General features: G+C 34.3%; 1 protein-coding gene across 1 annotated transcript; it reads right to left on the reverse strand.

The window, feature by feature from the left end:
- Window positions 1–12273: 12273 nt before the first annotated feature.
- Window positions 12274–13686, reverse strand: LOC149558549 (L-type lectin-domain containing receptor kinase S.4-like). The gene is made up of 2 exons (XM_089830910.1): window positions 13360–13686; window positions 12274–13194 (listed from the first exon to the last, which is right to left on the reverse strand). Exons 1-2 carry the CDS (start codon window positions 13684–13686, stop codon window positions 12274–12276), a joined length of 1248 nt encoding a protein of 415 aa, XP_089687036.1.
- Window positions 13687–14125: the final 439 nt, after the last annotated feature.

Consider the following 14125-nt stretch of genomic DNA (forward strand, 5'->3'; position numbering starts at 1 on the left):
GCATTAATTAAGCCGACATGCTTCTACAATGGGAGCACATTTTGTTGTAAAGAATCTAACATTTTGAAAAAATTTGATAGGTAGTTGAACAGTTATACCATGTCCTTTATTGAAATTCCATTCGGACTTGACCAGCAATGCTTAACACTGACGCTTTCCATTCCCTCATTAACCACACTATATTTTTGGTTTGAACATTTCGATATTTCCAAACACTAAACACGAGTCCTACAAGTCCGTAATTGCAAACATCAGGTCCAGTCGGGTCATCATCAAATAATAGTTTATTACTGACAGTGTGAACACACATTTAGACATTTCTAAATATATTTCTTTTTCATTCACTCGAGCAAAAAGAAAGCCAATAATCTGTTATGAAAAGAAAACCAAATGTCTTGCCTTATGCTCCATTTTTATGCATTACATGTTTTCAATTCTTTGAAGTTGAACCATCACACATCAACATTATATATGGCAAGAGCCTATTTTCTTTTTAATTCAACATTGTATTGAACAACAGGTTCGATATTCTAATTTCTATTCAACATTGGATTGAGTAACAGGATCAATATTATGATTTCTATTCAACATTGGATTGAGCAACAGGATCATTATTCTGAGTATGTATGTTTATGTGTTTTGATTTCTTCTATTTTTGAAACTTTTATTGTGTTGCTTTTTCTTATTTTCAAAGCTCTATAATTTCCTTAATTTTTCTTAGAAACTTTGATAGAATAGAAATTCTTCTCAATTAGAAACATTGTAGATTTTTATTTCTTCCATTTCAGAAACTTTTATTGTGTAGTTTTATCCTATTTTGAAATCTGCATACTTTCCATTTATTTAAACTCTTTTTTCTGTTATTGTCTGTCTCAGTGTCTACAGGTTCGGTGATGTATAGGGTATTTTTTTTTGGTGGCTGGCAAGTTTATATATATTGTTATTTCTCCATTTAAAAATTTCTCATCTTTTCAAATGTATTGCATTGTATCATATTTGTGAGCTAGAGAAAGATTTTAGATTTGTAATAATAGAGTAAGGATGAATGTATTCGAAGAGTTGATTAAGTGCATAGGTATATGAAACGACCGATGGAGGATTCACTACCTAGTTGGAACATCATCGAGTTTAACATTAACCATCCAATGTGGAGTGCATCATCTAGAATTCGTCATACAGCTTAAAAGGTATGATACAGTGACAATCACTCTTTGTTATTTGTATTTGGATATCTCGCATGGAAGAGAAAATACTCTAGACCAATATGGTGCTCTTGATATTTTAATGCTAATCTTGTTTACTCTTTTAACATTTAAAACACTTATGATACACATATAATACTGAGCACCTCATCCTTATATGATATAATATAAAATTTCACCCGATATTGCTCACTTCTCAACATTTGACTAAATATCTTTAAACCCTCCCAACTAATATTCCACTCATCTTGCCAAACTGTAATCTTGGCACACCAGATGGGAAAGTGTTTTTGATATCACGCGATATGGCATTCTTAGTGGAAATTCTCGTGGATATTCTAAAAAAGTACAAAACTGACGTTGAAATTCATGGGCTTCTTGTTTGATATTAAATTTCAGTCTTTTTGAAGGTAGACGGGCATGGTGCAGAAGATGGTGGTTAGCATATAAGTCGAGTCATTTTTATAAAACGTTATATTCCTCATTAGTTTGTTGTCTCTATTTTACTTACTGATTTTATGGTTTGGCATTCCCTAGAAAACACATAGAAGTTGAGCATTTCTTAATGTAGTCGGTCGGGTGATTACAGTTTGACATACCAACGAACACATAGGCCTCTCCGTGTTGCGTTAAATTTGATTATTGTTTTTTTACCGATAAGACCTAGGAAATTGTTAGTGATGATGAAACCTCGACGACACGCAAGTTCCATCAAGGTCTTGGTTGAGATATGAAGAGCGTGCAAGAGAAATATTTTCAATGTCATCCGCTACGGAATTTGTCATGGAATTCCTTTGGCCATTATGAATGAAAAACATCGAACGGGTGTAAACTCTCAGAGCTTCTTGTTGTGACGTTCCACTAGTTCAGTGTTTTTCGAGGCAAATAGGCATGGTCCACAAATGCCGGATATCATAGACATCCAGTTTTTCGTATAGTATTTTAATGCCTCGTCAGTTTGTTTTCTCTAATAGGCATTAATTAACCCGAGAGGCTTCTACAATGGGAGCACATTTTGTTGTAAACAATCTAATATTTTGAAAAAATTTGACAGGTAGTTGAACAGTTATACCACGTCCTTTATTGAAATTCCATTCGAACTTGACCAGCAATGCTTAACACTGACGCTTCCTATTCCCTCATTAACCAATCTGCAACCTGAAATCACAAGCCTCAAGAGAAATACCTACCACATATATACCAAGAAGCTCCCACTGCAAAAGATAATGTCAAATCTATAACCAATCCACTCAACACACCTCAAAGAAGTGAATCCATGTAGTATCAAGGACATCCACAATACATAAACTAATATCTTGCAAGAACAACTCTCCAATGCTCTCCCAAGTTCACCATAACCAACAGAGGAAAGAGATAAAGGAATAACCATGTCATCTCTCACATGACATACATGAGCACAAACCAGTGATCATAATCTCTAACCAATCTCAAATCCAATGTAGGAAAAACTGAACATCCAGGAAGATAACCAAGAAACCATGCAAATCATAACCTGTATCATGTCCTTCTACACACACCTCTAGATGTAAACTGTGCAGCAGAGAAACCATGCAAATCATAACCTGTATCATGTCCTTCTACACACACCTCTAGACGTAAACTGTGCAAGTATGATCTCCTCCATTAAACCCCAACAAGAAGCCTCAATAACACCTAAACCATACCATATAGCTAATCATGGATGTAAGCCTCTCACAAGAAGATCAAACTCAATAAAACCATTCCTAAATCAAGGAATAACCATTCCTAATCCAAGGAAAATGCCCAATATAAAACCATCTCCCAAACTCAACCAGCATAACAACATATGCACATGGAGATAACCAATGCTAAACCATCTCTCAAATGAACCCTCCAGAACTAACTCATGTACCATAGCTCAAGATCCATATCCATGAAAGACAAGCATAAATATAATGCAACTGAGAGAAAATCATGGGCTATACCTCTCAAGTAGCAAACCACCGAGTAGACCAAGAGTGGGGAATGAGAATGCTCATCAAGATACCCAAGTCTCCAACCAAGACTCATCTAAGAACAATCTCCTCTCAAGTCCATATCAGGTGACTACCCCTCGGACTTCCTGCTGAAACCATCAACTGTCCCAACAAATACTTCTCTAATCCAAGAGAAATCAGCATCACCACCGTCTCTAAGTATCCATGAGCACCTGTAACCAATCAATCCATGCCAACTCCAAATGCAACATAGCAATATCATGAAGTATCCAGCTTATGATTAGTGTACTCAATACCAAGAAACTAGTTCAAGATCAATGTCAAAGTTCCAACCATGGCCTTAGGAACATAAACATGACAACATGATCTTACCATCTCAACCAAAGAGATAACATGGTCCACATGAACATACCATAATATGTCACAACTCTAAACGCGTATCAAGAGTATACCATGACATAATAATGAAACCATCCTCATACCAAGGATAACATGCCAAATAAAAGCATAAACCACACCTTTGCCAAGAACCCTGTGAGTCCTCAAGATGCAACCATCTCCACACACCATGAAGAAAACCATCTCCACATACCATGAAGATAACCAAGAACTCCATGAGTCCTCAAGATCTATCCATCTTCAAACACCATGAAGATAACAAGTGCACCATGCAAATGTCAAAGACGCTTCTGCAGCAACAGGATCTAAGAAAAACCTCCAACATCTGCAAACACTCAATAAATATATCAATGCCAACAACTCCCACTCAAATGTGGTACTAAGTCACCTATGGCATTATAAAATCCATCCTCTCCAAACCAAGAAGATATAAACCAAACTAGGAACTAATCCTGCACTGTCACCCCATCACTGTCACAAGCTCCCACTAAACCGTGTATCCAAGCTATCCATGACATCATGATGAAAAACCCATCCTCTAACCATGAGAATCAACCAAGGCATCAAACCATCAAAGAACTCAAAGTACACATCATGAGCTCCTCAAAAGAAACCAAATAACCATGATCCTCAACCAAGAAGATATACCACCATAACTGAATCAGAAAATCCAAGCTAATGAACATCAAGGATGTACCTGTATAACCGATCATGTTATGCCAAAATCCATGACACCATGATCACATCTATGAACCGAGCATCTGGCTCTCAAAGTATGTCCAACCTGTTAGCATAGTCAACCATAATCCTCCACCATGACTGTACCTGGTAACAACATCTCATCCCTTCTACATGAAGAATAAAATCAGAAAATCATGTGACTTAGGGCATAGACAACCCAAATCCAAGCCACCAATCTGAATATGCACCAATAATGAAAGATCAATGGGCAAAGACAACCCATAACCAAGCTATAAATGCAACTTGTAAGTATAGACCGCTTACAACACTGCACAACTTGTAGACCCAACAAGTCATCATGCATATCCAAACCAAACACTGATAACCATATCATCATGAGACCAATGTGAATATGAAATGAGTATCCAATGACATCAAAACTTAAATCTCCAATGCCATAAACTCATAATGTTACCATAGTCAAAATATACCATAAACAGTTCAGATAAATATATCAACAAATAAATCATGCCAAACCTGCACCAAATCTGAACCAATGTGTAGAGCTCTCCAAGAGCTTTTCATTGACTACTCGAAGTCCAAAATCCGACTCCGTATGCCCAAGTTATGCCCTAATCTGTGCTCAAAATAAGCAACATCTGACTTTAGGGCTCTTAAAACCTGACAAAATCTCAAAATCATAGAACCAAACCTACACCATCTTGTAGTGCTCTGAATTAGCTTTCCAACGCCTGTAAGAACTCTGAGCTCTGATATTCTGAGAGAAAGTTATGGCCATTTTACTAAGACAGTCTTTTTACCATTTTCAGTACGATTTTTCATTTTTAATTTTTTTCAGTGACGAAAATTCCGACGGGATAAAATTTGACGGCCATCATGAGCTGAAACCAAAAAACTCTTTCATTTCCTCTGAAAATGGCCAAACTAGGGCATATTATATATCAAAATTTATGGAAATGTCGACCCGGATCCAATGGTGAGGTCTATTTTTACCCAGGAGGTCATTTCTGCAAGCTACCCCCCAAAACCCTCATTTAAATGAAACATCCGAAAAAATTATTTTGTCCAACAATTTCACATGCCCAAATCTTTTAACATCCCATCATAAGAGCAAACCCAAAAGCCTCAGATCTGCAATCATTCATATATCTTGCCCTTTTTTATCCTCTCATGCATTCCCATGGATTCAATCTAGGGTTACAAATAATAAAACAACCATAGCTCTAATACCACTTGTAAGGAAACTTGGCAATAAAAAATATAACCGTTTCCACATAACCCATAATAGATCTGAAATAAACACGGAATTAAAATCCACATGCAAGAGAATAGAAAACATACCCACAAAATTGTGACACAAGATATACCCTGGGAAACCTTCATCGAGGGAAAAACCCAGCCTCCAAAAGCATCCATCACCATGTATTATTCAACAAAAAAATACCATTGCCCTACAACCATGGAAGCCTTCATGGCCATAGCCACAACCGAGCAAACTATGTGAACAAGCATGAATCCACACATCCCATGCCATGCTTTCAACCTTCACAAATGCTCCCTTGGCTAACCTGTCAAGCCTTGTCCCACTCGACTCTTGCCTTTTGTCTTCTCCTTGTCACTCTTTCTCTTACTCTACAACAACTACCCTTGTGGTTGCTTATATAGTAGCAAGTCCCACAAAACCACAAAGTGGTATTACATAAACCATGTGCTAAAACCATGTGCTACCTAACCCACTGACCCAACATTTAATATTGGGCATTTAATTCTTTTCCCCAATATTAAATAATTACATAAAATATTTTCACAATGTTACAATACAACTCATCAAGAATATTCCATGAGAATCTTTACATGTTGCACGTCCATCTAGGCACAACATTACATAATAAAATAAAATAATAAAATAACAATATTATGCAATGTGTGCAACACCCATTATCTCAACATCTGTCTCTTCTTTTGTAGACTCTTTCATATCCTCTTCGTGTTCACGTGTCATGAACGGTGTCACCAAGCGAATAGAATTGGGATTTCTTTTTGGTTGAGTGTGAATGGATTTTAAGCATTTGGGCATCATATTCTCAACTTACAAGCTTCGTCGCTCATTTCTCCAGGCTTCCTTCGAAGTGGGGTTTTTTTTGTTCTTTGAGGTTTCTCAGGCTTCCTTGCAATCGGGTTTTTGGCAAAGCCACAAGGGACTATAAGTGGTATTTGGATTCTTTTGTGCTCTCTATTGAGCTTTTGAATCAGAGAGCCTAGAAATTAGGTTTAGTTTTATTTTTGGGTTTTCTGGCCTTCAACTGCAGGAGCAAACTAAATGTAAGTTTGGATTGATTCTTGGAAGGAAAAGATGGTTTCTGGATTTGATCGACTGCAGTTTGTGGTCGAATTTATGGGCTTTTGTTTCTCTGTTTGGTTGTTTCATTGAATAACTTTTTGTTTCTTGAAATTTTTGGGCTACACGGATATTTTGATTTTGACATCATCCAATTTGGCCTTAAGACGATCTGACTGTTCTTGTGCACAATCAGGTTTCTATTTTTGGTACTTTTTTCTTTTTCAGTTTCGACTGTTTGATTCGACAGTCTTTATTCTTGTCTTTTCTTGTGGGAATATTTAAGTGGGAAGGGAACTTTGATTTTATCGCCCTCCCAATTGGCTAGACAGGTTTTTTTCTTTAAATAGATTGACCATTTTGGTCTGTTATTAGAGTTATAGAAGAAGTCTTAACATTGATGAGTTTGAGACAGACCACCGAGAAATTTGGTATTTAGTTTGGTTCAACAGTTCAATTTCTATCCATTACTCGAGTTTCAGAAGAAATCTGCCCATATTATTGATTATGAAACAGCCCTCCGAGAAAGTCAGTGTTCTGGTTTTGGTCTAGTATCTCGTTCTTGTTGTTCTATCCGTTTCTTGAGTTTCAGTACAAGTGTGCAAACATTATTGAGTTTGAAACGGACATCGTGAAAGTTGGTGTTTGGTTTTGGTTTAGGTTGAACAACTGTTTTCTTGTTTAGGCAGCTTGATGGCTTGATTGAAAGGTTTTTGGTCTCTCTTTCTTTTGCTACCCTTATTTCCATGATGAAAAGAATCTAAAATTATGTGGTTTTAAGTTTTAAAAAAAAGGAGAAGTTTAAGGATTTTTTTTTTAAAGAAGTTTTCTTAGTATTAAAACTAATTAAAGTTTTATTATCATTTTTACATAAAAAGTTAAGAGTTTTTTTTTTTTTTTTTAAATAAATAAATAAATATCCTCATTTATAATTCCTTTTCTTGCCATAATCTAGGAGGATTCTTGTCTTTGTTGGTGGGCCCATCCTTAATATCTTCTCACTTGTGTTCACCCTACATGGAGATTTTAACTAATATCTAATAATTTATGCTTATTGCTCTTTCAAATACTTCTTTTTATTTCAATTTATTCAGGTTTATGAGTAATCTTACACTATTGCCTTACTTATTTAATGATTTGATTTTACTATGTTCTATTGATCTATCTGCACATGGTTGCAGTTTTATGCTTTTATAGTATCTCTTTATGCTCATAGTAGCATTTCATTGTTTAATACCATTCTTTTATAATATATATTTTTTGTAAGTTGCATCGGGAGCCAATTTTTTAAGGTTAACTATGGTGGACCCGACAGTTTTAAACTGACTCATAATTGCCTTATTTGGCCCATGGAGTATCCCTCCAACCTATAATTGGTGTACACTTACTTCAGTGGAGTCTCCCTCCATTTGTTCCACTTTGTTCCTCAATGCGAGGATGATATTTTATGGGGATTTCCCATTTCAATCTCTTTGTCTCCTTGGTGTATGCTCCTAGTTGTGATTTATTCATGGTATGACTTCCTACATCTTGCTCATTTTTTAGTGTATAGGTGACGAGGCTACCATATCTTGGAGCACTCCAATATTGGAGACTTTATTTGAGAAGTTGTTTTGACCCATGCTGATTTTTTCCCTCGTGGAAATGATGTTACTTGTCCATGATGGATTTCTTATTTGAAGGAAATATGTTGTTACTCCTCATAAACCCTTCCTTTGGTCCACATCGGCAATAATTCTTAGAAAAACTGTAACTTGAATTATTTGGTGCTTGAGGCACATGTTCTACTTATTTATTATTGTCTCTCTTATATTTCTTTGATAAATATACAATGTGATAATGTTCTGCATACTTTATTGCCTAGATTGTGGGTCATGTAGGTGATCGAGTCCTGACCCATTCACTTGTAGTGGGATGACTCATTAATGGACTGTCTATATCCATGTGATTGATGCAATGTTAATGCAGGTTTCATTAGTTGGCCTTGTCTGTGGTCATTTGTGCATTAGTATGTTCCTTTCATGAGAGATTTATTGCATCTATTATGATCATTTTGAGCTTATGACTTATTTTTAGATATCATGTTAACTCCATTGCATGTTGGTGAACATATTTATTTATTCTCATCTCTCTTTATTCTCCTTGATTAAATTATCATAACTTCATTTTTTTTTACTAACTTGTCCATTCAATGTAATTCTACTTGTGGATAGTTGTCTTGTCTTTTGCTTTTTTTTAGGTGATCCATCAAGGAACCTTCTCGATTTTTCACATAAGAAGATGTGTCTATGCTTCCACTTGATCAAATTCAAAGGACTCATATACTTCTCTTGGATTTGCAAATGTACCATATGGCTTGAAGACAATCAAATTACTTCATATTGAAGATTAAGTTACAGATTTTTGTAAATTATGGGTTTAATACCCCTTGATATAATTACCCCAAGTAAAGATTAAAGGGGGGTGTTAGAAGTTGTAAGCTTTCCTTGGTGTGTTTATAAACCAAGGTTAGACCTCCTTTCTTTATTGTTATAATATATTATGATATAAGCCAAGGTATCCTAATATATTTCTTTTTTGTCCTTTTTCCACTACATCTTATTTTGTCATCTAGTGGAATATGTGAGGAAAAATATTTATTGTAATTTGTAATTTATATTATTCCTCCTTAAGAGGAATCTCACACTTGGCCTCACACACTTATGAATGGTGGCATTCATAGACATGGGTGTTACATTCTAACTCCTCTCTCTGATCTGTATTTAAGAGATGACCCTCCTCTCTCATTTCTAATGAGGTTTCTTCCTCTTCTTAATTATTGTATGAGCGATTTCTCTCTCTCTCTCTTCTTAGGCTTTCCATGCCTCATTCATAATGTCACGAGGGGTTTTCTTTGCTTTCCCCTTTCCAAATATCTTGTCTCATGCTGTTGGATCTTGAAGCTTTCTCTCTCCTATCTTATGGTAATATCTTTTCATGCATTAAATCACTTAGATTCTTTCCTAATTTTTGGTTATTTCCAAATTTCTTTTTCCATTTCTAACAAGATGGGTTCAACATTGTTTTTAGATTCGATCTTGTAAGATTTTAAATATTTATATAAGTGTTGCATTCTATGAACTATCATCATCATGTTGAAGAGTAGTAGATAGATTTTAGATCAACTAATTATATAGTATGGGTCATGTGAACTATTATCATGATGTTAAATAAAAGTAGATGAGATTTATATCAATTATAGCTCCTACAAACTATTATTAAGATTTTCAACAAAATTAGAATAATTTTTAATGAACTAATTATATGCTATAGGTCCTATGAACTATTATTGTACTATTAAATAAAAGTAGATGGATTTGAGATTAGCTAATTATACTATTATAGGTTTTATCAACTACTATCATGATATTAAATAGTAGTAGAATAATTTAGATAAGCTCATTATACATCATGAAGCAATTTAAATCTAATACTCTAAGGAAACTCTTAAATAAAAATAGGAGTTGTTTTTCTAAGAAATAGAAAATTGATTTGAAACCAATCCATTATATAGTTTATCAAACATCCAAGTTTAGATAAATAAACATAGATACACATGTACAATTATAATTAATTTATATATTTATAATGCATGATACATTAATTTTTATTAATGAGTAGTAATCTTTTTAATAGATAGATCATTTTTAATATATAAAATTTTAGATTATACTATTTTTCATGTTATATTGATTGATCAATATTATTGTATTGCTATTATGCATCTTTTGAGAATAGACTTATGGGAAAATAATTTTTTATTGCTTGATAATAAAAGAAAGTTTAAAATTATAGGTATCATTTAGTTATGTATTTTTAAAGAACAAAATTTATAAAAAAATAATTCTTAAAAACTTTGTTAGAATAGAAGCTACATGGTCTCTACCTTGTCTTGTGATGTATTTAAGAAGAAGGTCCTAGGCCTTGATATAATCTCTAACATTTTGTTCAAATTTTCTCAAATTTATAAATTTCAACCTTATATTAAAATAGATTAGAAAAGTTCAATTAGATCTATCAACTAAGTCTGAAAGTTTAATACACATTTAAATGAAATGATGCATCAGAAAATTTAAATTTTATATTTAAGAATGTCCTTTAATTTTTTTAAATTTTATTCTACTTATAAATCTCAATTTTAACGTCTATCAAAATATGAAGAAAATAAAAAGAAATATTTCATGAAATGTTATCTATTTTCTCCTTAATATTTGAAGTTAGGTTTTACTATTAAATTTTTAAATCAAAGATTAGAACATTATATAAATAATATTAAGAAGATATAAGTTTTTTGTTAAAATAAATTAAATGTGTAGAATTATGTGAATAAGAAAGAATCAAACAAATCTTCTTCTCTTTCAAATACCAATTTATTGCTATATATGCATAGCTTAATTCTTGTCATTTTGATACTGACCATTTTTTATCCTTATATTATAGATATCAGAAAAAAATTAACTATGGATGCTCAACAAAATAATTCTGAGAACACTATCACAAGCCCACTTCTTCCAAACGACTTGGTGCAATCAAGCCAAATTTTTCAAACTTATTTGGATAGATTGGGAACAATCATTTCTGAGTCTTGTAAAAAAATTACAAATGAAATTCATAATGCGAGCTTTCATGTTCGAGGTGTCCAAGATTCTCAACTCTTGCAGATGGGACAATATACAAAGGAAATTCATGACGCATGGAAGAAATCATTTGGGTTCTTTGAATTTATGAAAGACATCTGCTATGATGAAGGGCACATGCATGGCGAGCATCACTATAATGAAATCTAGGAGTGATATTATTTGACATTATCAATTTTTTAAATTAATTTGTCTATTCGACTTATCAATTTTGATGAACGTATGTTATTTTTCCTTTGTCTTAAATAAATTTAGTATTATACATACAAGACTATTTGGTATTTAGTATATTTGTAGATCTTATCTACACAAAAAAGTTCCTCCTATATGTATTTGTGAATTGTTAAACTATTAATTAGAAATGAATAAATATCTATCTTATCTAAACTGCAATGCCACTAAATTAATGTGATATTTTAAACCAATTTTATAAAAAATAATTTACTAAATCTACTATTTTTTTAATGTTTGGTTAAAAATTTATTTCATAGAAATGAATAAATCAAGTATGAATTTCCAATCGGATTAAGAAAGAAGACAATACCAAATGGAGCAACAAAGAGCATACCAGAGAGAATACAAGAGAGAGTATTGTAGACGATGACAAGAACACATGACACAAGCTGAAAGAGAAGAAGAAGGAAGAAGGAAAAATGAAGTTCGACGACTAAATTATGCTAGAAGAAGGGCAGGATTGCTAATACAAGAATTGGAATTACAAAATAGGGATAGAATTACTCGTCAACGAACATCCGATGAAGTATCTCATTTTGAAACACAAGCGAGACATGAAGTTGATTTTGAATCAAGTGAGAGGTACAATCAAGCATTACCTGTATTTGTGGAAATGAGTCACCAGAATGAAAATTCAAGAACAACAGAGCGTGTTCCTGAAACACCTCATCCTAAAAGCCAAAATAGGATAACTTTAGGTGGACAAGGCAACAGAGAAAATATACTAAACCCAACTGTATTTCTTAAGGATAATTTTTATAGATCCCAAATGCAGTTTCGACAACAACTGGATAGCTTGAAAATGCCACAGATGTGTTATATTTGTCAGGAATGCTATCTACGAATGAAAGTGGTCCGTACATCAGAAGGTCCAATATGCAATAGATGTTGACAAGAAAAGGGAAACAACTGTGTTCTTCAAGGCTGTGATCAATCGGCCACCTTTCGCAGGTAATTTCTAGTGTAACCATTCCAAAGCTGTACACGTCAGCTTCTGGACTAGTTTTCCCTGTTATGCAGCACTCTAGAGCAACATACCCCCGCGTGCCCACCACCATGGTCGTATGGGAAGAATCCTGGTCACGTTCCATCAGTCTCGCCAAACCAAAATCACCCAACTTGGCATTGAAATCAGAATCCAACATTACGTTTCTTGCCTTCACGTCTCGATGAACAACACGCTGGTCCCACTCTTCGTGGAGATAAACAAGAGCAGAGGCAATGTCACAGGCAATACGATATCTTCGGCTCCAATCCAGCGTATCCTCCTCTTCCCCAAAAATGTGTTTATCCAGACTCCCATTTGGCAAGTACTCGTAGACCAGAAGTAAATCTCCCTTTTCGTGGCACCATCCTAAAAGTCGCACAAGATTATGGTGTCTCAACTTGCTGATTGTTTGAACTTCAGAGACATACTCCTTTCTTCCTTGTCTCGATCCTTGAGCTATTCTTTTCACAGCCAGTGCCTCCCCGGTGCCGGGAAGGATTCCTTTGTACACGGTGCCGAAGCCGCCTTGTCCAAGATTTTCTTTCTCACAAAAATTTCCTCTCGCGGCACTGAGCTTGGTGTAGGAAAGGCTTCGGGGGCCATGAGAACAGCATTCGTCCAGCTTTGGATCGCTCTCTTCCCTAGCCTTACCTTCTCTTCCCCTTTTTCTGAAATACTGCCACCAGCGAACAACTATGAAGCCACATAGGACCACAACAATGAAGAACACGCATATCAAATAAACTTTCACAAAAAATCTGTTTGCATTGCCATTTCTAAGTAATTCACCAAGAGGTCCAACTTCCCACGAATATTCAGAAGTAAAATTCTAAACTTTTACGGTGTGCGTCTCTGTGTACTCTCTAGTGGCAACTGAGAAGCCAATCTTGATGTACTCTGGTAGACAGTTGCTCAAATCTATTGTGTGGTTAAATAGAGGGATTTTGGGTTTAGAAGAATTATACCAGAGAAAGAAGTACAGAACCTTTTTAACACTGTCATAATCCACCCAGGCATCCCATGTCGCGTTTGTGAGATTTTGGTGTGTAGAGCGACTAAATAGACTTGATGTATTGAGCGGAAAAATGAACTTCAAGAAAATGCTATTGACGTCGATCCCAACATGATTGTCATCAGGAAATGAACTTTGAGAAAATGAATTCCACATGTTTTTGCATCACTATAATGAAATCTAGGAGTCATATTATTTGACATTATCAATTTTTTTTATAAATTTGTCAAATCGACTTATCAATTTTGATAAATGTATGTTATTTTTCCTTTTTCTTAAATAAATTTAGTATCATACATACAAGACTGTATAAAAGTTCCTCCTATATGTATTTGTGAATTGTTAAACTATTAATTAGAAATGAATAAATATCTATCTTATCTAAAGTGCAATGCCGCTAAATTAATGTGATATTTTAAACCAATTTTATGAAAAATAATTTACTAAATCTACTATTTTTTTAATGTTTGGTTACAAATTTATTTCATAGAAATGAATAAATCAAGTATGAATTTCCAATCGGATCAAGAAAGAAGACAATACCAAATGGAGCAAGAAAGAGCATACTAGAGAGAGTATCGTAGACGACGACAAG

The sequence above is a fragment of the Cupressus sempervirens genome, chromosome 5 (assembly GCF_028749045.1).
Source record: "Cupressus sempervirens isolate cs-2001-9-10 chromosome 5, ASM2874904v1, whole genome shotgun sequence".
Taxonomy (NCBI): Eukaryota; Viridiplantae; Streptophyta; class Pinopsida; order Cupressales; family Cupressaceae; genus Cupressus; species Cupressus sempervirens.